We start from the raw sequence: 27,069 nt of genomic DNA, 5'->3' as shown, positions 1-27,069 counted from the left end.
CCTCCCGGCCCGGCCTTCAGACTCAACGGGCCCGATTTTAGCACCCGCGACCGGGTGCGTACTCGGCGGGGGGGGCCCCGAAAATCCCGAAATCCAGGTGCGGGACCGGACCGCGCCTCGATCCCACCCACCTCCGGGTTCCCCGATGATGCGCCGGCGTGCGCGCGCAGCCCCCGCTGGTGGGAATCCCGCAGGCAATCAAAGCCAGCGGGATGCCACTTGAGTGTATTTACTTTGCTTGTTCAGGTCATTAACTGACCTGATTAAGGGACTGTGTGTGATTTTGGATAAACATGGGACTGTTTCACACACTGGGGGAAACAGTCCCAGTTGAAATGGATGTGTTGCAGCCGTCAGCCTGTGGCAGCTGCAAAGGTCCATTTGACAGGTGCGGGGGGGAGACCCTCACCCATTGCAGGAGGCCGCTCTGCCACTTGGGACAAAGTTTGGCCTCCACCACCCCCCTCCTGACGGTCAAAGTCACCAACCTGCACACTTACCCCGGGGTCCGGAGACATGTACCTACCTTGCGGACCCCCTCAGATGTATATCTTGCGGATGGGGGCCGCAGTAGCTGCAGTCATGACCTCCTCGGAGGGCGAACAGCATCACCAGCCTCGCCGGCCACGCCGTCCACCTCTGACACGTGGAGCTCCACAACACAGTGCTGTGACACATCCACCTGTACAGCAGGAGGGAGGGCTACCGCAGAGAGAGAAGTGTCGCAGAGGGCACTACCCTCACCACAGGGTCCACAGACTGAGGCTCAGCTTCCTGGACCTCTCTGAGCAGCAGTGCACACGGAGGCTCAGAGTCACCCGACATGTAGCCGTGGACATCTGCAGCCTCCTTCATGCCGAGCTGCTCCTGGCTGGCCCGAGCACCATCTTCCTACCTGCCCTCCCAAACTTCTCCTCCGCAGCCTTCCAGGCTGCAACCGGGGACATCCCCGATGTCTCTCAGTCGTCTGCGCAGAAGAGCCCTGCAAATACACCTACACCCACTCTGCAGTGACACACTGGGTGGCATCAGTGATGGGTCCTCATAGGGGTACCCAGGAGCGGGCATTATTGCACAAACCGGACAGGATTCGCGAAGACATGGCAGTAGTGGTGCCAATATAATGTGTGATGTGAGTTGTTCTTTAATTCAATAGAAGTAAGAACCATGACAAACCCTCAGACACTCTTGTGCATCCCCTTCATGCATTGCCTTACGCTGCCTACTGCACATATGTGATGCATGCCCTGTGGCTGCAGCACAGGTGGTGGCAGGTTGGGTGAGGCTGACCGTGAGAGATGTACGAGAGGGTGAGTATGGGATAGAGCCATGAGATTGTATGAGGATTGGGTTGAGTGGTAGTGGCTGGATGAGTACTGGCGAGGTGAGTAGGTGCAGGTAAGATGAGGATGAGGTTTGAGTGGGTATGAGGGGTCATGTGACAGAGTAGTGTTGGCAGTGCCGAAGGAGATGTGGGGTGGGGGCAGTGTTGTGGCAGACGGAGTGTAGGGGAAAGACTACGTGTTCTCACTGTGGCTGACCTACTGAGGTCGTTGGAGCGCCTCCTGCACTGTATGCAGGTGCGCGATATGTTGGTGGTGCTGGTGACCTCCTCTGCCACCTCGAGCCAGGCCTTCTTGGTGGCAGAGGCAGGCCGCTTCCTCCCGCCCGCCGGGTGGAAGATCTCTGTCCTCCCCCTCCTCCTCACCCCATCTAATGATACCTGGGGTGAGGCATCATTAAACTGGGAGCAGCCTTCCCCCTGGGCTGCTCCATGCTGTAATTTTTGCTGTTTGTGACAGCATCTGTCAGTGGAGGACTGCCCCTTTAAATAGAGCTCCTCCAGCTGACAGATCTTACTGCGCATGCGCAGCCCGCCCGACGTGCAGATCAGCAGCGGGGAACCCGGAGGAGCAGGTAAGTGGATCCAATTAGTGTGTTGCCTGCTACGATCGCGCGGGCAACCCACTAATTTCACCGGGCGCGCTGGCCCACCCGCCCAGAACCCGCACCCCTGGTAAAATCGGGCCCAACGTGTCGGCAGTTCTCAGTTCCCAGCTCAGTCCCCATCCTGCCAAGTCTGTCAAATCTCGAGCTCAAACCCCCCTCCCCCGTTCGGTCAAACCCAGCTCTGCCACTGGGCTCTGCCAATCTCCTGTCAAAGTTACAGCGTAGGATAGGGAGCAAAGGTGGAGTTGAGAAGCTGATCCACCATGATCTAATTGAATGGCGGAACAGGCTTGAAGGGCTGAATGGTCCTTTGTTTCCTATGACTGCATTACAGTATCAAGCAGAGCTGTCAGCTCATCACAGTACAGTTTACATTCTCACGCTATCATACATCCTTATACTTTACAAAGTTATAAATGTTCAGTACACTCAGTCCCAGGCCTGGACTAACCCTGCACTTCCCACGTACACAGATTGTCCCCACTGCCTGATAACATTGGATCGGACTGAGCCGTCAGCAGCATCCTCTCACCCGAATGAGCTGAGGCAGGGCCGTTCGGGATAGCTTCCTCTGTTTCTTAGCGGGTCTTTCTCTGTTGCCGGGCAGCATCCAGGGCCTTCTGAAAAGAGGAAGGGGCATTGGGGTCTTCTTTCATGCACTCCCGGCTGTCTACCGATATTCCCTCATTATGCCCTCGAGTTCAGGGGGGGTGATCTGATCGAGGTTTTTAAAATGTTCAACGGATTTGATAGGGTAGATACAGAGGAACTATTTCCTCTGGTGGGGGAATCAAGAACAAGGGGACATAATCTTAAAATTACAGCTAGGCCATTCAGGATCGAAATCAGGAAGCACTTTTTCGCACAAAGTTTAGTGGAAATCTGGAATTCTCTGCCCCAAGAGGCTGTGGATGCTGGGGGTCAATTGGAGCTTTCAAGACTGAGATCGATAGATTTTTCATTGGGTAAGGGTGTCAAGGGATATGGAGCAAAGGCAGGTAAATTGAGTTAAGGTGCAGATCAGCCATGATCTGATCGAATGGCCTACTCCTGTTCCTATGCTCCGCTGCCTCTCTGTGTCTCTGCTACATTCAGAGTTCAGGCTTTCCGTCACTCAGCTCGCTCTGCCCCGGGCTCCCTCCTGCACCCATTGCAGGCACCCTCCCTGTTGGGTTCTGTCTCTCCCCCTTTGCGCACTGACTCTCAGCCTATTGCTCAGTCACAGTCTCAGGCCCAGACCCTGCATCCAATGCATCTCCCACTACACTTCCCCACATCAGCTTTTGTGCCTCTCTCCCTGAATCCTACTCACCGTTACCTGGTTACCTGTCTGCTCCACTCACCCCTTTACCTGGTTACCTGTTTTTTTTTCATTCGTTCATGGGATGTGGGCGTCGCTGGCAAGGCCGGTATTTATTGCCCATCCCGAATTGCCCTTGAGAAGGTCGTGTTAAGCCGCCTTCTTGAACAACTGAGTGGCTTGCCAGGCCATTTCAGAGAGCGATTAAAAATTAACTACATTGCTGTGGGTCTGGAGTCACATATAGGTCAAACCAGCAGGTTTCCTTCCCTAAAGGGCATCAGTGAACCAGATGGGTTTTTACAACAATCCAGTAGTTTCATGGCCACCATTACTGATACTCGTTTTTTTTATTCCAGATTTTTTTAAAAATTAATTAATTGAATTTAAATTCCCCAGCTACTGTAGCAGGATTTGAACTCATGACCCTGGATTATTAGTCCAGCAACATAATCACTATGCTACCATACCCACACTGCTGCTCCACTGTCTACTCCACTCAGCTCTTCACCTGGTTACCTGTCTGCTCCACTCACCCCTTCACCTGGTTACCTGTCTGCTCCACACACCCCTTCACCTGGTTACCTGTCTGCACTACTCACCCCTTCACCTGGTAACCTGTCTGCTCCAGTCACCCCTTCACCTGGTAACCTGTCTGCTCCACTCACCCTGTATGTCCTTGGCCACTCACAGACCCAGCCTCTGCTATTGCCTCCTTTATTCTACTTTCATTTCCACACTTCTTCCCACCCTTACTTCCTACTTGATTCATATTACGGTTCCCTCCCTTCCCCCTCCCATATTACGGTTCCCTCCCTTCCCCCTCCCATATTACGGTTCCCTCCCTTCCCCCTCCCATATTACGGTTCCCTCCCTTCCCCCTCCCATATTACGGTTCCCTGTCCCTTCCCCCTCCCATATTACGGTTCCCTGTCCCTTCCCCCTCCCATATTATGGTTCCCTGTCCCTTCCCCCTCCCATATTACGGTTCCCTGTCCCTTCCCCCTCCCATATTACGGTTCCCTGTCCCTTCCCCCTCCCATATTACGGTTCCCTGTCCCTTCCCCCTCCCATATTACGGTTCCCTGTCCCTTCCCCCTCCCATATTACGGTTCCCTGTCCCTTCCCCCTCCCATATTACGGTTCCCTGTCCCTACCCCCTCCCATATTACGGTTCCCTCCCTTCCCCCTCCCATATTACGGTTCCCTCCCTTCCCCCTCCCATATTACGGTTCCCTGTCCCTACCCCCTCCCATATTAGGGATCCCTGGCCCTACCCCCTCCCATATTAGGGATCCCTGGCCCTACCCCCTCCCATATTACGGTTCCCTCCCTTCCCCCTCCCATATTAGGGTTCCCTGTTCTTACCCCCTCCCATATTAAAAAAAAAAGGAGATCTTCTTGTGGAGGCAGAGGGCATGGCTAAGGTACTAAATGAATACTTCGCATCGGTCTTCACCAGAAAAGAGGATGTTGCCATTGCAGCAGTAAAGGAGGAGGTAGTAGTGATATTGGATAGGATAAAAATAAAGATGAGGTAGTTAAAAGGTTGTCAGTACTCAGAGTAGAAAAGTCACCCGGTCCAGATGGGACGCATCCTCGGTTACTCAGGGAAGTACGGGTGGAAATTGTGGAGGCTCTGGCCACAATCTTCCCATCCTCCTTAGATACGGGGATGGTGCCGGAGAACTGGAGGATTGCAAATGTATGCTCTCCTGTTCAAAAAAAGGGGAGAGGGATAAACCCAGCAATTACAGGCCAGTCAGCCTAACGTCGGTGGTGGGGAAACTTTTAGAGACAATAATCCGAGACAAAATTAATTGGCACTTGGAACAGTATGGACTGATGAATGAAAGTCAGCACGGATTTGTTAAAGGAAAATCGTGTTTGACTAACCTGATTGAGTTTTTTGATGAAGTAACGGAGAGGGTTGATAAGGGTAGTGCGGTTGATGTTGATGGACTTTCAAAAGGCATTTGATAAAGTGCCACATAATAGACTTGTTAGCAAAATTAAAGCCCATGGGATTAAAGGGACAGTGGCAGAATGGATACAAAATTGGCTAAGGGACAGAAAGCAGAGAGTAGTGGTGAACGGTTATTTTTCAGACTGGAGGGAAGTATACAGTGGTGTTCCCAAGAGGTCAGTATTAGGACCACTGCTCTTTTTGATATATATTAATGACCTGGACTTGGGTGTAGAGGGCATAATTTCAAAGTTTGCAGATGATACGAAGCTCGGAAATGTAGTAAACAGTGTGGAAGATAGTAACAGACTTCAGGAGGACATAGACAGACTGGTGAAATGGGCAGACACATGGCAGATGAAATTTAAAGTAGAGAAGTGTGAAGTGATACATTTTGATAGGAAGAATGAGGAGAGGCAATACAAACTAAATGGTACAATTTTAAAGGGGGTGCAGGCACGGAGAGACCTGGGGGTGTATGTACACAAGTCTTTGAAGATGGCAAGACAAGTTGAGAAGGCTGTTAAAAAAAAAGGCTTATGGGCTTTAATAATAGAGGCATAGAGTACAAAAGCAAGGAAGTTATGCTAAACCTTTATAAAACACTGGTTAGGCCTTAGCTGGAGTATTGTGTTCAATTCTGGGCACCACACTTTAGGAAGGATGTCAAGGCCTTTGAGAAGGTGCAGAAGAGATTTACTAGAATGGTACCAGGGATGAGGGACTTCAGTTACATAGAGAGATTGGAGAAGCTGGAGTTGTTCCCCATAGAACAGAGAAGGTTAAGGGGAGATTTGACAGAGGTGTTCAAAATCATGAACCGATTTGATAGAGTAAATAAGGAGGAACTGTTTCCAGTGGCAGACAGGTCGGTAACTAGAGACACAGATTTAAGGTGATCGGCAAAAGAGCCAGAGGCGACATGACTAAACATTTTTTTACGCAGTGAGTTGTAAAGTTCTGGAATGCGCTGCCTGAAAGGGTGGAGGAAGCAAATTCAAAAATAACTTTCAAAATGGAATTGGATAAATACTTGAAGGGAAAATATTTACAGGGCTATGGGGAAAGAGCAGAGGAATGGGACTAATTGCATACCTCTTTCAAAGAACCAGCACAGGCACGATGGGCCGAATGGCCACCTCCTGTGCTGTACTTACGATGATACTATGATATTCAGGTTCCCTATTGCTACCCCCTCCCATATTATGCTTTATATTTATTTATGCGATTTAAGTGTAAAGGTTACGCAGATCCACCAGTGCAACTGGACACGTTTTGAAGCCAGTTTTCTGTGAGACAGTGTGGACTGAAACTAAGCCAGGCAGGAAACAACAGGTTAAAAAGTCGCTGATCTGGTTCCAATTTGCATTTTCCTTTTCGTCAGTTATCATATTTTCAGATGCTTGTAGTTCATTCCAGTCCACGCCCATTAAAAGGCACAGATCGAGGGCCCATGCTTTCAATACCATTTGCTTCCTGGAATGGGGAGGTTTTGCTCTTGACTGGACAGACCCCAATTAAGAGACAACTAAATACGAACGCAGTAATCATTGGCTACTCGCTCGCACCTCACTGTTCACATCAATATCATAAATATATAAACAAGCGGTTAGTGTCACTGTGGCAAAGGGTTACCAATTCTGGCTGGACATATTCCTGGAGGTTTCATCAAATGACTTCCTGCCTCTAACTGTCCCACCCAGTCGAATAGCCTTTTTTTTCCCCTATCTTCAATTTTTTATAACCAATAAACAAAAGTGTTCAAAGAAATGATAAAAACATTTTTTTTTAATGCCCCTATTATTTTACTCCCGAGTTTGCTCGCAGCAGTGTCCTAGAGATTAATCTTTAATTCCTGGAGACTCCAGGGCATTCCTGGAGGGTTGGCGACCCTACTGTGGCAGCATTCTTGCCTCTGAGTTACAACATTGCGGGGTTAAGCCCTATTCCAGAAAATAACGACGGGAATTGGCAGGGTAGAAAGGAATGTCTCTCCCCTCTAACAGGGGAATCCGGAACAAGGGGATGGAATCTTAGAATTCAAAGTGAGTCCAGGAAAAATTCCTCCACACAAAGGGAATGTCGAGCTCACTGCCCCAGGCAGTCATAGACGCAAAATCAATTGGAACAGTTTAAAAGGGAGGTAACTACCTATTTGGGAAGTAAAAGGGTATGGAGAAATGAGAGGGAACTGAGTCTAAAGTTAGAGCTGCCACGACTAATAAAATATCCTATCCCAGTGTGAACAGGTGCGGCAGCCATTTTGCACATGGCAAGATCCCACAAGCGGTACTGAGGCAAATGATCATTGATCCATTTTTACTGGTGTTGGTTGATGGAAGAACATTGCCATAAAACCCAGCAAAACTCCCTGCTCTTTCTCCAAATAGTGGATTAGGATCTTTAACAGGCCAAACTGATCTTTAATTAAGTAAATTCACAAATGCAGAGGGATAGACAATCCTGTTTATCACATGGAATTTATGCAGAGTTTTGCTCCTTCTTTGTCAACATATAGAGAGAAAGAACTCAGGACATCCTAAAGTTCTTTACAGTCAATGAGTTACTTTTGTTGTAATGTCGGAAACACTGCGGCCGATTTGCACACATCAAGGTCCCACAAACAGCAAATAAGAAACGACCAGTTAGTCTGCTTTTAGTGGTGTTGGTTGAGGGATAAATGTTGGCCAGGACATCAGCAGAACTCCTCTGTCCTTTATTGAATAAAAGCCGTGGGGTCTTTTACGTCAACCTGAACAGGCAGACGTAAAAGACCCCTCGGTTTAACATCTCATCCAAAAGACGGCACCTCCGACAGTGCAGCACTCCCTCAGAACCGTACTGAAGTGTCGGCCTAGATTATATGCTCAAGTCCTGCAGAGCAGCCTGAACCCGTGACCTTCTGACTCAGAGGCAATATATAGCTTGTTTTGAATTCTACACAACCTTGGGTTCAGAATTGAAATCACTAATTTAATCAGGCTGCTTTGAATCGTGGCCTTCTGTTAGTCTGTGTACCAATATTGGACAGGCCTCAGTAGCTCTCAGCAAATTCCATACACCCTAAATCTCAACAAAATAAATGATCAGTCTGACATTTGGCTAGAATTTTTTCAGCTCCCCATGTTCCCCTCCTCCACAATATCTTTGATCAAGTTCAAAGTCTGCTTGGGCCAAACAAGCCACTTTCCATTTAAGCCTTGGTTTCTCATCTTTATCTCTAGTTCACCTACTGCATTTCTTTCCAAATTCTCACTTTTGCAGCAGTTGATTAAAAAAAATCAGTTTTGAATCAGGGGTCAGCTCTGGCTCAGTGGTGACACTGTTGCTTCTGAGTCAGAAGATTATGGTTTCAAGTACCACTCTAGTGCTTAATCCAGGCTGATACCTCATGAGGTCGTGCGGTCTTTCTAATGAGATATTAAACCATGGCCCTGACCCCACCTTGTGGGGGATGTAAAAGATCCCAAGTCACTATTTGAAGAACAGTAAGGTGGTTCTCCCCAGTGTCCTGACCAATAATTTATCCTTTAACCAACACCATCGAAAATAGGTTGACTGGTCATTTACCTCATTGCTGTTTGTGGGATCTTGCTGTGCGCAAATTGGCTGCCGCGTTTCCTACATTGCAACAGTTACTACACTTGAAAAGTTTTTCATTGGCTGTAAAGCGCTTTGGGATGTCCAGAGGTCATGAAAGGTGTTTAATAAATGCAAGTTCTTTCTTAAAAGAGTCCAATATATAATTTTTTAAAAACCCATACAACCTTAAGGGGCTAGGAGCGAGTGAGATGATTGGAGCTAGATTTTTCCCTGTTATCCCACCTGAAAAAGGGGGCGAAATTGGGGTGATGAGGTTTACCTCCACTTCATCACCCCCCCTTTAATGCCCCTCGCCATGTCCACTGTTGGTTTCTCCCCGCCTGCCATATGGAAATGCTGGCGAACGGGGTCAAAGTGCAAGGGCCCCACCCTTAGCCCTCCTGCTGGCTCCTGTTTCTGCCGTTCCCTGTGAACCCCAGATTAACCAGCATACTAGTCCTGGGATAGCTGCAGGAATGAAGGGGTTCGATAGGGTAGACCTAGAGAAGATGTTTCCACTTTGTGGGGGAGACCAAAACTAGGGGCTCCTAGTCACTAAATAGTCACTAATAAATCCAATAGGGAATTCAGGAGAAACTTCTTTACTCAGAGAGTGGTGAGAATGTGGAATTTGCTACCACAAGGAGTAGTTGAGGCGATTAGCATAGATGCATTTAAGGGGAAGCTAGATAAGTACATGAGAGAGAAAGGACTAGAAAGATATGCTGATAGGGTGAGATGAAATAGGGTGGGAGGAGGCTCGTGTGGAGCATAAACACTGGCATAGACCAGTTGGGCCGAATGGCCTGTTTCTGTGCTGTAAATTCTAAGTAAATTCTCTGTGATGGTCACACGTGTGTCCCTCCAATCGTTGCAGCTGGACGAGTTTCCGCGGGGACACGTGCGGGTTCCCGCTTGCCTGCAGCCTACCGTGAATAGTGGATGCCGCCTGACCCAGGAAACTGGGTTGGGGGTCACGGAGGGATCGGGGCCAGCAGATGGAAGTTCTGTCACGACCCTGTATCTGGAGGTGTACTTACTACATAGAGGTGAACAGTGCAGAGTTACAGTGTATGCACTGTCTAGATTTGTACAGGGAGGCATTACCTGCACTGCTGCATTTGGAGAGGTAACCTACATATCCGGGACATTTTGTGTGACTCAGATCCCAGTGTCGAGCTATTCTGATGGGGGTCAGGGTTGGAGATAGGGCAATAACACAATGGGAAGGAATCTGTGACTCTTTCTACCAAGGCCTCACCCCAGGAGTGGAACCTGGCAAAATGATCCCTAAACAGTATGGAGGGATACACCCTATACATGGGGCATAGAAAGAGGTGCTGTATACAGTGTATAGAATTTACACTTCAACTTGGAGGGGTGTACAGTGTATACTGTATACAGAGGTATATACTGTATATATGCTATAGTATCTATCGAAAGAGATTGTATATACAATGATGTATACTGTATAGAAAGTTGTGAAGTGATGTATACTCAAAACTGTGCAGAGAGCTGTACTATGTATATACTGTACAGAAAGATGTACTTTTATGTACTGTATATGGACCCTAAAATTCCACAGAGGTCCGACTTAATTCCCACCCTAACTCCGTTGGAGAAGGGCTAGGGTTGCCAACTCTGGTTGGATGTATTCCTGGAGGTTTCATCACATGACCTCCCATCTCCAACCACCCCGCCCCCACGCTGCCGCTATTGGTCGCCTGACACGTCCATCCTCATGACGCACGGTCTTCCCACGGCCAATTGGAAAGCGAATAAACTTTTCGTTACGCAACTGGATGAACCTTGACTAATAATTAAACGTGTTCAAAGAAAGTAAACACCATTTATTTTAATGCCTCTATGATTTTCTGCCCTGGTTACGCGCAGCAGTGTCCTGGAGATTAATCTTTCATTCCTGGACACTCCAGGACAATCTTGGAGGGTTGGCGGTTGGCGATCCAAAGAGGGGCAGAACCACCCCCAGGGGAATGGCGTAAACTCGTGACACTTCCTTGTCCGCTCCACCGGTCTCTGCTGGAGTTATGGGGAGAGAGGAGTGGAATTTCAGGGCGGCGATGTTCACTGTTTAGTGAGATGGATTCCCCGTGGCAATATGAATGCTCAGATGTGCCTGAGTCTCGACATGCAACACTTGGGAGTCCGGAAGTTGAATTGATTTCCATACAGTCACACGGTTGCGGTTACAGCCGCTTGAGGTGCAGCAATGTCACTCGCCCAGTTCTGAACCAAACGGTCCGGGTTTAGCGTGCGGCATCTGGAAATTTCCAAAGTACCATTCTGACCCCAAATGTCCGTGGAGATGTGAGTTACTAAGTTTTCATTAAAATGTTAGCAGTACAAAGCAAACCAAATGCCTCAAGCCGTGACCTCCCTCCCCCCGCTCCGCCCCATGTCTGGTTTTGGACTTGGCAAAGGCTGACGTCGCTATTCGGGCAGGCTGCTAATTTTGGGGTAAACAATTGGCTTCTAATAGAGACAAAAACAAAGAGCTGGGCTTCAATGGGCCGAGCGGCCTTTCCTCATCATGGACTTCTCCTCGGAGAAAATAAGAATTAGCATTTAACTTAATGCTCGACATTCCTGGCTCCTGTATGATGTTTGTACACCCATAACTGGAGCTGACCTGTTTATGCAGGACAGGTAGTGATGCTGATAGAAGTGACATGGTTACCTAGGATTTCAGTAAAGTGTAACGTGGACACATGAAATATTTGTATGACCATCGCTGTGTGAATAATGCCCAATGATACAGGCTTGGGCCTAGTTGGGAAAGTACATTTTCAGCTCTTTAACATAGGGTGAAGCACTAGTGAACAGGTCGGACTTTGATAGGGGGAGCAAGTTGAGGTGATAAAATAAGAGCATATCGTACAACCATGGAAGTGTCTTGACTTAAGTATGATTTTTCCGAGAGAATATTAGTACCAATACACTAAATAAACCTGTAGCGACTACATTGTAAGAGTCAGTGTATGTGTAGGATCTCAGGTTTGAATAGTCCATATCTCATCCACTGACACATCCTTTGCATGTGATTCTTGCACCTGTGCTATCTTTCTGCTGAATGAGGGATCAATGACTCCATATTCATACTTGTCCGTTTATTTCAGCACTAGTGGTATGAACCTCCCTGAAAACTCACTCTACAGTGCGGTGATCAACGCAGTGTCTGTTTTGTGTAAGTATTAGACAGCGGTGATATTCTGCAAAATAAAGTTCATCCATCTTATACCGAGTGGAATTTTTATGCTGTACTTTTGATTCAGAATTTGCACTTTTGAAAACGCTGGCTGGTCAGAGTGGGCTGAAGGAGCTGAGTGGCTGTGGTACGTGTCCCTCTGAACGACAGCATTAATGAGCCACTGAATGATCTCCTGCCTCCAAAAGTCCCGTCCAGTCAAAAAGCCACATATCCCCCCCCCTCCATCTTCAATATTTTTATAATTAATAAATGGAAATGTTCAAACAAAATAAAAAAATATTCAATTTTTTAATGCCCCTATGATTTTCATCCCGGGCTTGGTTGTAGCAGCGCCCAGGAGATTAATCGTTAATACCTGGAATCTCCAGGGCAGTTCTGGAGGGTTGGCATCCCTACCCTCACAACTGAATTAATGCTGGATAATCCCACTGCCTCCGGTAAACAATAGCCTAGAGAGGCCCCTGTCCCAGACTGGACCATCCTCCTGATTGAGGGACATGACGGAGACATTGACCTTCCAGTGATTTAGCACACTGCCTTTCAGATCTGAGTCTTAATCCAGTGCAGACTGATGGCATAAAGGCCTTCTCTCTCTTCCGGTTGTAAGGGCCCCTTCATCAAACTGTTTCGGGCAGTCTCAGTCCATTCCCAAGTGGATGTGGGCTCACATCTCAAAACCACCCCAATGCAGCACCAACTGGCATTAAGTTGGTATTCTCACTCAGACACAGGGATGGCTCATGTGGGGAACGAAGCTGTCGCACTGATGCAACAGGGAGTGTTATTCTGCAGTTGGATCAACACACAAGTTGGGGTAGTGTAGAGGGAGCTTTACTCTGCATTTAACCATGCCATGCCTGACACTGGGTGCAATGATGGGGGTACAAAGTTTTAATACGATGGATAACACCTTGAAAGATGTTGGGTCAACTGACAGCAGGAATGAGAAACGAGTTAGGCGGAGAGACGTGACACACTGGGACTATTTCCATGGAAGCAGAGACAGCTAAGAGGAGATTTAATGGAGGTTTTTAAAATTATGAAGGATTTTGGATGGGGGGAGAGGGAAAAATTATTTCCTCTTGTCGGGGACTCTGACATAAATTTAAAATTGTCACTAAGAGAGTGAGGAGAGATGTTAGGAGAAATTTATTAATGCAGAGAGTTATAATACGTCAAGATATCTAGAAGTTACAGCGTGGAAACAGGTCATTCGGCCCAATCAGTCCATGTTGGCATTTATACTCCAATCAAGGAAATAGTTCTAATATTATGAGAGCCACATTTGAGGCAGAGACCATTGAATCTTTTAAGGGAACAGTGGATAAATATTTGAACCAGACGAAGATACAGGGCTTTGGGGAGAGAGCAGGGCAGTGGAATTAGTTTGGATTGGCTGAGCAAAGAGCCAGCATAGAAATGATGGGCTGAATGTCCTTCTTCTGTGCTGTGACTCTCTATGGTTGCAACTGTTGCCAAATTGGGAAGGAATATGTGCACAAGAGAGTAGCTGGTTGAAAAATAGCGTGACTTTAGGCATTCAAAGCCGCTTATTAACCTGCCCCATGCCTGATTCTTTCAGTCGCCGTGGTGTGTATTTTTCGACATGCTCAGATAGTGGATCGGAAGTTGGACGAGGCTACGCTGAGTAAGGCTGCTATGATCATAGGCTTCTTTGGTTCTGTGGGAGGCTTCATCGCTGGAAACTGTAACGTAAGTGCTCGCGACCGTGTCAGGACAGAATCGGCCCACGGCGGGCGGGAATTGAAAGCTCCATTCAAAATGGCCGCCTTGCCAAGGAGCTGGATTGCGAGTCCACCTCAAATTAAGTTATTTTTTGTTGTTTTAATTGGCAGATTGTTGGTAGACTCAAAACATTGTTAACAGTGCCTGGCTTCCTTTAGTGAAGTGCAGTTTGCGTACGGGGTTACCAGTGGAAGTATAAAGATTCAGGTTTTCTTTAGTTTGCAGGTGCAGTGTTGTCCATTACGTTAGTCACTAGCCACATGTGGCTAATTGGGAATCCAGATGTGGCTAATTGCATTTCTGATTAGTAAATAAAAAATTAGCAATAGACCCCATCATTGGGCATGTGATCCCAACACTCATATTTGCATGGCGTATGCTTGTGAACTTTAACCTTTTTGTGCGTTTGTTGGTAAAATGGTACGGCAAAAAGCAGAGCGTGCGAGTGTTTTTTGATCATTGTGAGTGCTTAACTTCATAAGAACATAAGAAATAGGAGCAGGAGTAGGTCATTGTTTGGTTGCTTGGTTGCTGAATGATGGTAGATGTTTATTTTGTAAATATACACACGTGAATTATATTTGCCTGTGTTGAGTGAGTGTGTGTAAGGCGGTTTCTCCTAAAATTAGTGCATGTGGCTAAAATGGTGTCGCCATATCCACTGTGGCTAGCCAGCAATTTCTATTGGACAACGTAAGGACGTTTTTCACAAAATAATGTTTCCTGTTGCATTTCAAGTAATCCAGAAGAACAGATCACAGAGGCACCAGGCGATAGTTCTCCAAATATCTGGACCACACTGAATTCTGTCAGTTATCTCAAATTTAACAACTTCCACCAGTAAAAGCCACACTGCAGAATCACCCACCCTTGATTCTGATTCCACTCTTTGCTAGCTTCCCTTTTTTTTGTGGTGGGGGGGGGAAAGGACAAAGAATTGACAGCATTGCCCACCCTGACGACTGAAATGCACATAAACAAGGGCTTTTTATTTTACCTACTTTCTCTTAGGATTTTGTCGTCATCAAGTTGAGGGATGTTAGTGCTTGGGATTAAACCTTTCCCACTTCGAGCACTCCCAAGTCGGGAGCAGCACGATTAGAAGCAGAGGAGGTCGCCTTTACCTAACCCGCCTGGCGGGAAACTAATGGCATCGGATCAGCTGCCCATTACGCACTTCGCCCAATTTTACTTTCCATTGAGTTCGGGTGGAGTGTAAAACAGACAGTTGTTCCCTTCGGGTTCCCTTTGGGTGAGTTAGGTTAAAATTACCCCCAGAGTGAAGTTCCCTCTACTCTGCCCAAACAATGTACCTTAAGCCTAACCGCAGACGAGCACCCCCTACTGCACCGGAGTGACATTTTTCTGCTCCCCACACCGGCCAATCCTGTGGTCAATGTAAGACAACTGAGTGAGAGGGCCAAGTTACCGCCAGATGTGGGACCATGCCAATTAGTGAGTAGACTGAGACTTCCCAAATTCACTTCAAATTGGACCCTGAAAGCAGACAGGGGAGATTTTCTGAGGGATGGGAGATTAAAGGGATAGGCACACTAAGAGATGGGAGATTAAAGGGATAGGCACACTAAGAGATGGGAGATTAAAGGGATAGGCACACTAAGAGATGGGAGATTAAAGGGATAGGCACACTAAGAGATGGGAGATTAAAGGGATAGACACACTAAGAGATGGGAGATTAAAGGGATAGTCACACTAAGAGATGGGAGATTAAAGGGATAGGCACACTAAGAGATGGGAGATTAAAGGGATAGGCACACTAAGAGATGGGAGATTAAAGGGATAGGCACACTAAGAGATGGGAGATTAAAGGGATAGGCACACTAAGAGATGGGAGATTAAAGGGATAGGCACACTAAGAGATGGGAGATTAAAGGGATAGACACACTAAGAGATGGGAGATTAAAGGGATAGACACACTAAGAGATGGGAGATTAAAGGGATAGGCACACTAAGAGATGGGAGATTAAAGGGATAGACAGACTAAGAGATGGGAGGTTAAAGGGATAGGCACACTAAGAGATGGGAGATTAAAGGGATAGGCACACTAAGAGATGGGAGATTAAAGGGATAGACACACTAAGAGATGGGAGATTAAAGGGATAGGCACACTAAGAGATGGGAGGTTAAAGGGATAGGCACACTAAGAGATGGGAGATTAAAGGGATAGACACATTAAGAGATGGGAGATTAAAGGGATAGGCACACTAAGAGATGGGAGGTTAAAGGGATAGGCACACTAAGAGATGGGAGGTTAAAGGGATAGGCACACTAAGAGATGGGAGATTAAAGGGATAGGCACACTAAGAGATGGGAGGTTAAAGGGATAGGCACACTAAGAGATGGGAGATTAAAGGGATAGACACATTAAGAGATGGGAGATTAAAGGGATAGGCACACTAAGAGATGGGAGGTTAAAGGGATAGGCACACTAAGAGATGGGAGATTAAAGGGATAGACACATTAAGAGATGGGAGATTAAAGGGATAGACACACTAAGAGATGGGAGATTAAAGGGATAGGCACACTAAGAGATGGGAGGTTAAAGGGATAGGCACACTAAGAGATGGGAGATTAAAGGGATAGACACATTAAGAGATGGGAGATTAAAGGGATAGGCACACTAAGAGATGGGAGATTAAAGGGATAGACACACTAAGAGATGGGAGATTAAAGGGATAGGCACACTAAGAGATGGGAGGTTAAAGGGATAGGCACACTAAGAGATGGGAGGTTAAAGGGATAGACACATTAAAGGATGGAAGAATGGGATACGCTGCAGAATGGGAAGTTGAATGGATAGATACACTAAGGGATGAAAGATAGAATTCATGTTATGAAAGATGGGAACTGGAAGGAATGGGCATCCTGATGGGTGGGAGATGTGATAATGGACATTTTGAAGGATGGGAGGTGAAAAACTTGGACACCCTGAATCATGTGAGAAGTGGATATGCTGAAGGATGGGAAATGGGAGGGATAGACATGAGGAATATGGGAAATGGGAAATGGGAGGGATGGAAGACACGAGGGATGGGCAAATGGACTTTACTTGATAAGCTGTTTTCTTTTGTTAGCCAACACATCTGGACAGTAAGTCACTTCTTTTAGGATTCGTTGAGATTGTTACTTTGATTTTGTGCACTTGTGAAACTAACTTCGTACTTGAATGCATTGTAAGTGATTGTATTAAAGTAATGTGTTTCAGTGCATTAATACTGACTGCTTCTCTTCCAGCCATCCGTTCTCATGGTGCTACACTACTTTGGAGCTTCACTGTGTTTCGTCAGCGGTTGTATTTATTCCATATTACAGACTGCCTTAACATTCAAGCTCTATATAACTGGAAAGGAGTGCTTGTTGGCGCCCATACGCACAGTGCTGACCATTTTCCAAGTGGTCTTTTCTATCAGCTGTATCCTTCATTGGTTGTGACGATTTGTCTTGACTAGGAGTGGTTTTCGACTCTGCTCCTGGCCTTTAGTTGGACTGAATAATGGAGACAAATTTCAGGAAGCCCTTTTCATAGAATCATAGAATTGTACAGCACCGAAGGAGGCCATTTGGCCCATCGTGTCCATGCTGGCTCTTTGAAAGAGCTATCCAATTAGTTCTACTCCCCTTGCTCTTTCCCCATAGCCCTGAAAATTTCCTGTTCACAGAGAATTTCTCCAAGCTCCTGTAATGGTCTTACTCCCTGTACTGAGTTGCATGATTTCACCCAAAGAGGCAATTGTGTTGCTTCAGTTGGCCTCTTCACACTTGGGCTGGGATGGGGAAATAAAATCATCCCGGACGCCTGATCGCTGTCTGGTGACGCCTGCTGGAAAGCGGACATATATGGGCATCGGGTGAGGACCGGGTTGGGCTCAACTGTGATGCTGTCCCTGCTGGAATAACCCACTGACTTTCACAGTCCAGGCTCAATCCAACCGCTGCAAAGGCTAACCTTTTTTTACCCGATACTCCCAGCGGTTCGAATTAGTGAATCCAGCAATGCACATAGGGGTTGGCACCAACTTACATAAGAAATAGGAGCAGGAGTAGGTTATACGGCCCCTCGAGCCTGCTCCGCCATTCAATCAGGTTATGGCTGATCTTCGACCTCAACTCCACTTTCCTGCCTGATCCCCATATTCCTTGATTCCCCTGGAGTCCAAATATCTATCCATCTCAGCCTTGAATAAATTCAATGACTCAGCATCCTCAGCCCTCGGGGGTAGAGAATTCCAAAGATTCACAACCCTCTGCATGAAGAAATGGCCGACCCCTTATCCTGTGACTATGCCCCCTAGTTCTAGACTCTCTAGCCAGGGGAAACAATCTCTCAGCATCTATCCTGTCAAGCCTCCTGATAATCTTATATGTTTCAATGAGATCACCTCTCATTCTTCTAAACTCCAGATAATATAGGCCCATTCTACTCAAACTCTCTTTATAGGACAACCTTCTTATCCCAGGAATTAGTGAACCTTCGTTACACCGCCTCCAAGGCAAGTATATCCTTCCTTAGATAAGAAGATCAAAACTGTACACAGTACTCCAGGTGAGGTCTCACTAAAGCCCTGTACAACTGTAGTAAGACTTCCTTACTCTTGTACTCCAACCCCCTTGCAATAAAGGCCAACATGCCATTTGCCTTCCTAATTGCTTGCTGTACCTGCATACTAACTTCTTGTGTTTCTTGTATGAGGACACCCAAGTCTCTCTGAACACCAACATTTAATAGTTTCTCACCATTTAAAAAATATTCTGTTTTTCTATTCTTCCTACCAAAGTGAATAACCTCACATTTCCCCACATTATACTCCATCTGCCACCTTCTTGCCCACTCACTTAACCTGTCTATATCCCTTTGCAGACTCTTTGTGTCCTCCTCGCAGCTTACTTTCCCACCTAGCTTTATATCGTCAGCAAACTTGGATACATTATACTCGGTCCCTTTGTCTAAGTCATTAATATAGATTGTAAATAGCTGAGGCCCAGGCACCAATCCTTGCGGTACCCCACTAGTTACAGCCTGTCAGCATGAGAATGACCCATTTATCCCTACTCTCTGTTTTTTGTCCTTTAACCAATTCTAATATATTACCCCCAACCCCATCAGCCCTTACCTTGTGTAGCAACCTTTTGTGTGGCACCTTATCGAATGCCTTTTAAAAATCCAAATATACTACATCTACTGGTTCCTCCTTATATACCCTGCTAGTTAAAACCTCTAATAAATGTGTTAAACATGATTTCCGTTTCATAAAACCATGTTGACTCTGCCTAACTATATTATGATTTTCTAAGTGCCCTGTTACCACTTACTTAATAATGGATTCCAACATTTTCCTGATGACCGATGTCAGTCTAACTGGCCTTTAGTTCCCTGTTTTCTCTCTCCCTCCCTTCTTGAAAAGCAGGGTAACATTTGCTACTTTCCAGTCCACTGGGACCGTTCCAGAATCTAGAGAATTTTGGAAAATCATAATCACTGCAGGAACTGTCCAAAACTACCGCACCCCTCCAAGGAGAGGGGACCTGCAAGATGAAATGAATGAGGCTCGAGATTTACAGAACATCTTTGTGGGCATGTGAACATGAAGTGACCGGGAACTTGGGATGTACAAGCCCTGGACTGGCACCGTTCAACGTTTGTGAGAGGAGAGGAGAGGATAGGGGAGGAGAGGAGGTGGGGGCGATGGGAGGCGAGGAGAGGAGACAAGGAGAGGAGGGGAGAGAGGAGGGGAGGAGATGAGTGTAGAGGAGAAGAACGGAAAGGAGAGGCTGGCTGCAGTACACAAGACAATCATAGAATCATACAGCACAGAAGAAGGCCATTCGGTCCATCGTGGCTGTGCCAGCTCTTTGAAAGAGCTATCCAATTAGCCCCACTCCCTGGCTCTTTCCCCATAGTCCAGCAAATGGTGCACACACATCAACAATAAATCAGCTCTTTGTTGCATGTTATCCTTAACTCTGTTCCAGATCTGGCCTTTTTTTTCCATCCAGACCTCACAAAGCAACACATAGGAGCCATCTGCGAATGGATCTTGGCCACAAATTTCTACGTCTTTATCATGTCGTTTGCCGTTGAATTTTACTATATAACCTCTTCAGTTCTCTGTGCGTTGATTGGCAGACCTGACAATGAGAAGATCGCAATTCTGTCCGAACCCAGGGGCACGGACATGGCTACGTTCGACAAATAACGTGCGGAGGGCCAAACACAGACGGGCCGCGGGATTACGGGCTGTTGGAACCACACCAGTCTTCATATTACTTAGATTATGTAGTGTCAATCTCTTCATCTCTATCAGAATGTTCGTTTCTTCTTTGGAAACCACAGGTTGGCTTTTGTCTCTTAACGAATACCAAATCGGCACAACGCAAGCCAGTGGGAAACCATCACGGCCCCAATATCCCTCTCAATTCCGTCTGGGGAACAGACAGTTCCCAGCTGCAAAGGAAAGGTAAATCCCTTGGGATTTCCAGGGATTCCCCTCCCCTCCCAATCCAGCACAGGCATGGGAATGAGGCGGGTAGGGGGCTTTCCTGGCCCTCCTACCTCATCTTCTTCCAGCATCTCCCGAAGGGTGAAGGCCTAGATCCAGGGGCGCCGGAGGAAGTTGTCATTGGGTCTTGAGCTTGCTCCCCCTCACCCTCGACTGGAGGGTCTGAGGAGGGCAGGCAGAAAGACGAGGGAGGCCTAAAAATGGTAAGTGCTGCCTTGTTCTTCCAGCCTCCCTGTGGCTCAGCAACCAGATGGCTCCGAGGCTGGTCTTCAGGCCTGCAGCTGCGGCTGCGTTTCCAGCCCCATTTCTAGTTGCGAGGCCCTGCCAGGGGGGGTGGGCCTGTGCTGAGAGTGCGTCTGGGCCACGACAATAACCTGACCCACCAAGCACAGGTATAATCAGGTCAGGTCAGGTGCAGAGCCCAGGTAAAGTGTGGGGGGGGGGTGATGGGAAGGAGGAATATGGGGGCCCCGATGAATCGAATGTCCCCTTTGCTTTACACTGTTGCCTCTGATGGGCAGATGGCGGCTGTACTTCCTAAGGGAGCAGTTCCCCAGGGTATTTTCAGCAGCCAAGTGCCACCTATGGTGCCACCTGAGTTGGATCCACAGGCGGGCCCAGCTCCCAGCTGGCATCTACAGACCTTCCCTCAAGCTTCAAGGGGAGGACTCAGCTGGAATGAGGAGGCTACTTCCATTGGGAGCAGTTTCGTGAAACAACAGGATGTAAAACATGTCTCCATTGCTGGTCTGGGCTCTGCTTCAGGTGCACTTCAAGAACTAATTGATGGGGTGTTACTGCCTCCTCGGGGGCGTTGGGTGGGGGGGAGTGGGTAGAAGAACTTCCTGGAGCAACCGACCCAGGCACATCACCACCACACTGCAGTTCAAATGCCCAGTTCAGTCCCTAACAGATGCCACATCTACTGCAGTGCAACCTATCACAATGTGGTTTTTAAAAGTTTTTAACCTTAGGCTTTTTTTTTAATTGATAATGGCAGACGTGATTGACCATCCAATCTTGCGTCATCAGTCGTGTCTCGCCCATCTCTCTGACAGGGCTTTCCCTTTACCACTCCACACCCCACCTGTACGAAAGGTGAGATGTCGAAGATCTCAGGTACGCCACCCCTCATGAATTCTCTTGTGCCAAAATGCGGTTGTGCCTCCCTCTCAGACTAGGGGAATAAAATGTTTGTAGGGACTACTTTCTTGATCGTTTGTGTTTTATTGTACACACTAGGAGAATGGACAATGTACTGTATGTCGTTCTGTATTATACTTGGCATTCAAAACTGCTAAAAATATAGTTGATTTCTAGCATCAGCACCAATAACTCAAAGGAAACCAGTCTTTGTGTAGCTTACCTCAATCCTTTTAAGACTGGTGTAGGGTTGTTGCACAGATGAGTACAGCACTGACCTAATCTGTCCTCTTCATTCACAATAACATTGACATCTTTTGCTTCTGTGCCTATTTTCCAATCCATTATATTCTCACCTTTGAATCAGCACATGCTCTGGAATGGAGAGGATCTTGGCGTTTTGAAAGCTTATTATTGGAACAACTGCAACTTGCATTTATACAGCTGTGGCTCAGTGAGCAGCACTCTCACCTCGGAGTCAGGGGTTCGTAGCCCCACTCCAGAGACTTCAGCACATAATCTAGGCTGACTCTCCAGCGCAGTACTGAAGGAATGCTGCACTGTCAGAGGTGCTGTCTTTCGGATGGGACGTTAAACCGAGGCCCCCATCTACCCTCTCGGGTGGATGTAAAAAATCCCATGGCGCTATTTGAAGAAGAGCAGGTGAGTTTTCCCTGCTGTCCTGGCCATAATTTATCCCTCAACCAACACAAGAACATAAAAATTAGGAACAGGAGTAGGCCATACTGCTCCTCGAGCCTGCTTTGCCATCCAATAAGATCATGGCTGACCTCAACTCCACTTTCCTGACTGATCCCCATATCCCTTGATTCCCTTAGAGTCCAAAAATCTATCGCACTCAGTCTTGAATATACTCAACAACTGAGCATCCACAGCCCTCTGGGGTAGAGAATTCCAAATATACACAACCCACTGAGTAAAGAAATTTCTCCTCATCTCAGTCCCAAATGTCCGACCCCTTATCCTGAGACTATGACACGAGTTCTGAACTCTACAGCCAGGGAAACATCCTCTCAGCATCTATCCTGTCAAGCCCTTTTAGAATTTTGTATGTTTCAATGAGATCACCTCTTATTCCTCTAAACTCCAGAGAGTATAGGCCCATTCTAATCAATCTTTCCTCATAGGACATCCCTCTCATCCCAGGAATCAATCTAGTGAACCTAAGTTGCACCGCCTCTAAGGCAAGTATATCCTTCCTTAGGTAAGGAGACCAAAACTGTACATAGTACTCCAGGTGTGATCTCACCAAAGCCCTGTACAATTGCAGCAAGACTGCCTTACTCTTGTACTCCAACCCCCTTGCAATAAAGGCTAACATACCATTTGCCTTCCTAATTGCTTGCTTTACCTGCATTTTAGCTTTCTGAGTTTCTTGTACAAGGACACCTGAATCCCTCTGAACACCAACATTTCTTAGCTTCTCACCATTTAAAAAATGTACAGTTTTTTTATTTTTCCTACCAAAGTGAATAACTTCACATTTCCCCACATTATACTCCATCTGCCACCTTCTTGCCCATTCACTTAACCTGTCTTATCCTTCTGCAGACTCTTTGTGTCCTCCTCACAGCTTATTTTCCCACCTAGCTTTGTATCATCAGCAAACTTGGATACATCACACTCTGTCCCTTCATCTAAGTCATTGATATAGATTGTAAATAAGCACTGATCTTTGCGGCACCCCTCTAGTTACAACCTGACAACCCAAAAATGACCCCTTTATTCCTGCTCTCTGTTTTCTGTTCGTTAACCAATCCTCAATCCATGCTAATATATTACCCCCAATCCCATGAGCCCTAATCTTGTGTAACACTTCTTGTGTGGCACTTTATTGAAAGCCTTTTGGAAATCCAAATATACTACATCCACTGGTTCCCCCTTATCTACCCTGCTAGTTACACCCTCAAAAAACATTAATAAATTAGACAAACACGATTTCCCTTTCATAAAACCGTGTTGATTCTGCCTAATCATATTATGAAATTCTATGTGCTCCGTTACTGCATCCTTAATAATAGATTCTAGCATTTTCCCTACTACTGATGTCAGGCTAACTGGCCTATAGTTCCCTGTTTTCTCTCTCTCCTTTCTTGAGTGGAGGAGTTACATTTGCTACCTTCCAATCCATGGGAGCTGTTCTAGAATCTAATCTAAAACAGATTATCTGTTCATTGTCACATTGCTGTTTGTGGGATCTTGCTGTGCGCAAATTGGCCGCCGCGTTTTCTACATTACAACAGTGACTACACTTCATCGGCTGGAAAGCGCTTTGAGACGTCCTGAGGTCGCTACATAAATGGAAGTTCTTTCTTTCTAACTTCAGGGACAAGGTTAATAGTAGACTTTGACCAGCCTCATGAGATGAGATCTTGATCGCGTTGTATTGCTGCGTATGAGAGATCATGGCGATTACTCATGGGGCCCTGGCTTGCTGCAATATACGGGCCCAGAGAAAGGTAAGTGGGGTTAATGGTGCGGCAGCTGCCCGAGTTGTTCTTGTGGAGCCCAGAGAAATACTCCTGGCCCCACATAAATAATAAAAACCTACCTTCTGGGCTCTCCGGCTAGTTTGCCAGCCCATGCTCCATCTGCTTGAGGCCCAAAGTGACCATCGGGGTCCTATATGAATCAGAGGATCATAATTTCAATATTTAAAGGGCCCACCCCCTGACTCAGGAGGGCACTCTGGCCACCCTGGGCTGGGTTCTTGGGAAGGTGGCATCAGAAACACAGTCAGTGGGAATGGGACTAGAGGTTGTGGCCCACTGTTTTAGGGGCGCTACCGCCCCCTTTCCGCTAAGCGGTGGGCCTCAAATTCTCCCCCCACCCATGATATCATTAACTGCTCGCAACAGTGTCCAGGAGATTAATTCCTGAAGACTCCAGGACAATCGGCAAGGCTTGGCAATCTGACAGGTATTTCAGAAAAGACTTCACAGAACTCACTTGGAAATAAAATCTGTGAACAATGCAGTATTGGCTGTAGCCGATAGTTTATGAGTGCAGGGCAGAGAAACATTCAGTGCACGCCCTTCCCCACCCTGGGTCCTTCACCTGTGACAGCCTACTCCTACAGTCCATTTCTGGTAACACCTACAACCTTAGAAAGACATCATGATTAAATTGGATTACACATTATGGGAAACCCTGAGCAGTTTGTAAAACAATGAGTTTCAGCAAAGTCATTGTCAAATTCTACAGCACTGATCTCATAGATCAGAGAGTGGGTTGTAACATGTCTGTCACCTCCCACAGTACGACCTGCCTGGGGCTGAGCAAGTCAGCGTTTCCTCAGCAATAGGGCTGTCAAGTTTGGACATGTGTTAAGTGTGCAATTTTACGTTGTGAGCTGGTCGGCTCAGATCAGGTCTGGCTCTTTCCTATTATGGGGTCACTTTCCCCTGTACTTCTCTTTCCCTTTACCACCCATCTGCCTATTTGATTTGCAAGTCTTTTCTAAGACAGAAAGAACATCCATTTATATGGCGTCCTTCACATCCTCAGGATGTCCAAAAGTGCTTCACAATCAATGAAGTACTTTAAAAGTGTGGTCACTGTTGGAATGTAGGGAAACAGAGCAGCCGATTTGCACACAGCAAGGTCCTACAAACAGCAATGAGATACATAACACTATAATTTGTTTCAGTGATGTTGTTGAGGAATAAATGCTGCAATCATAGTAGTGACGGAAACCTTCAATTAAAACTCTAGGGCCTATAGTTTTAATAGAGAACCCTCATCTTTGCTGTGTGCTGTGATAGTCCCGCCCTGTAGCGATACCTTGCTTACTTTAGCTCTACACTGGGAGACTATTCCAGGACAGCATTCATCCCTGAAGGCAGGAATCACCAGCAAAATGTAGAGATGACAATACTGAGGTGGGAGATGGGACCTCACGATATCTCACGTGAGGCTTCAGCTCAACACAGGTTAGAAAACTCCCACCGATCATGGGATAGAGAACCTGGACTACACCAAAGTGTCTCCAGACTGGACAGTCCATGGTCAACAGAAAGATTAAATCACTTTGTCCCTCACCTCTCCTGCTGAAGGGGCACGTACACTTTCACTGTGGCCCTCACTGTACATGTGGTTACCTCCTTCAGCATTTCTCACACTCAGATTTATAATTTAGGAACATTAGGAATGGAAAGAGTCCATTCAGCCCCTCAAGTCTGCTCCGCTATTTAATTTGATCATGGCTGATCTGTACCACAACCCCATTTTACTCCATATCCCTTGCCCAACAAAAATCTATCGATCTCAGACTTGAAAGCTCCAATTGTTCCAGCATCCACAGCCTTTTGGGGGACAGAGTTCCAGATTTCCACTATTCTTTGTGTGAAAAAGTGCTCCCTAATTTCACTCCTAAATCGCCTAGCTCTAATTTTAAGATTGCGCCCTTTGTTCTTGATCTCTCCTCCCCCACCAGAGGAGATAGTTTCTCCGTATCTACCCCATCAAATCCTTCTAACATTTTAAACACCCCAATTAGATCACCCCTCAATTACCTTTATGCAAGGGAATACAAACCAACTTCTCACAAGCCTCTAGTAAATGTTCAGAATATTCCATCCCTGAAGCTGGGGCAGGTACAGAGGGTTTGATACTGAACTATATCCTCCATTCCGTAACGCTAATAAGTTGTGTTCTCAGGGTCCCTGGTGTGTTTCATGGAGTATTTAATCATCTCTGTTTGGGTTGTCTCAATCCAGTTACAAATGGACATGGAGCACATGACAAGAATTGGACATGATTTGGTGATCTCACTAGGGGAGGCCACAAAGATGGCTGATGTAGGAAGTGATAGGAAATAAAAGCCCCAAGCTTCTTCAATACGTGTCGCTCTTCCAGGATTGAGGTTAAGGCTCATTATTGTGGTCCAGTAACAGGCTTCACACTGCATTTAGTGGGGTCGAGACAGAGTAGATAGAGAGAAATTGTTCCCATTGGCGGAAGGGTCAAGAACCAGAGGGCACAGATTTAAGGTGATTGGCAAAAGAACCAAAGGTGACGTGGGGAAAAATCTTTTTACACAGCCAGTGGTTAGGATCTGGAATGCACTGCCCGAGGGGGTGGTGGAGGCAGATTCAATCATGGCCTTCAAAAGGGAATTGGATAAGTGCTTGAAAGGAAAAAAATTGCAGGGCTACGAGGATAGAGCGGGGGAGTGGGACTAGCTGGTTGCTCTTGCATAGAGCCGGTGCAGACTCGATGGGCTGAATGGCCTCTTTCCGTGCTGTAACCTTTCTATGAATCTATGATTCTATGATTTAATCATTCCAATTAAAAGTCGGAAAGTTGGGCACACTGCATTACCAGAATGTCTGCCATGGTCTCCCAATGGGCAAGACTCCCCACTGGGAGCATGAAGTCAGAAAATTATCCCTTGGAAGTCCAACATGGAATAAGTGTTCCTTTCTCCAGCATTGTCACCCCTCAACTTGATAAGCAGAAAGATTCAGGCATTAAAAAGCATATATATATAATTAAAAATCTTGCATCGGGCATGCACCTTCGCAAACCTTACTTCCTGATTTTTAGTCACGCTTTTCACTCATTTACTGTTGTAAATTGCCATGTTAACATTTTCCATTCAATTTTGGTATGT

General features: G+C 46.6%; 1 protein-coding gene across 1 annotated transcript in view; it reads left to right on the top strand.

Annotated features, from left to right (window-relative positions):
* si:dkey-228d14.5 (uncharacterized protein LOC796266 homolog) overlaps positions 1-21,616 on the top strand; it is a 53,379-nt gene extending 31,763 nt beyond the window's left edge. Inside the window, exons 4-7 of the mRNA XM_067972659.1 lie at positions 11,936-12,003; positions 13,610-13,740; positions 17,029-17,206; positions 19,765-21,616. Of these exons, the coding sequence (XP_067828760.1) occupies positions 11,936-12,003; positions 13,610-13,740; positions 17,029-17,206; positions 19,765-19,988 (601 nt within the window). The 3' untranslated portion in view covers positions 19,989-21,616. The remainder of the gene's footprint in view (positions 1-11,935; positions 12,004-13,609; positions 13,741-17,028; positions 17,207-19,764) is intronic.
* Positions 21,617-27,069: the final 5,453 nt, after the last annotated feature.

The sequence above is a fragment of the Heptranchias perlo genome, chromosome 36, assembly GCF_035084215.1.
Source record: "Heptranchias perlo isolate sHepPer1 chromosome 36, sHepPer1.hap1, whole genome shotgun sequence".
In the NCBI taxonomy this organism is placed as follows: domain Eukaryota; kingdom Metazoa; phylum Chordata; class Chondrichthyes; order Hexanchiformes; family Hexanchidae; genus Heptranchias; species Heptranchias perlo.
Note: the sequence above shows the minus strand (reverse complement) of the source record. Positions and strands in the feature narration are given on the sequence as shown.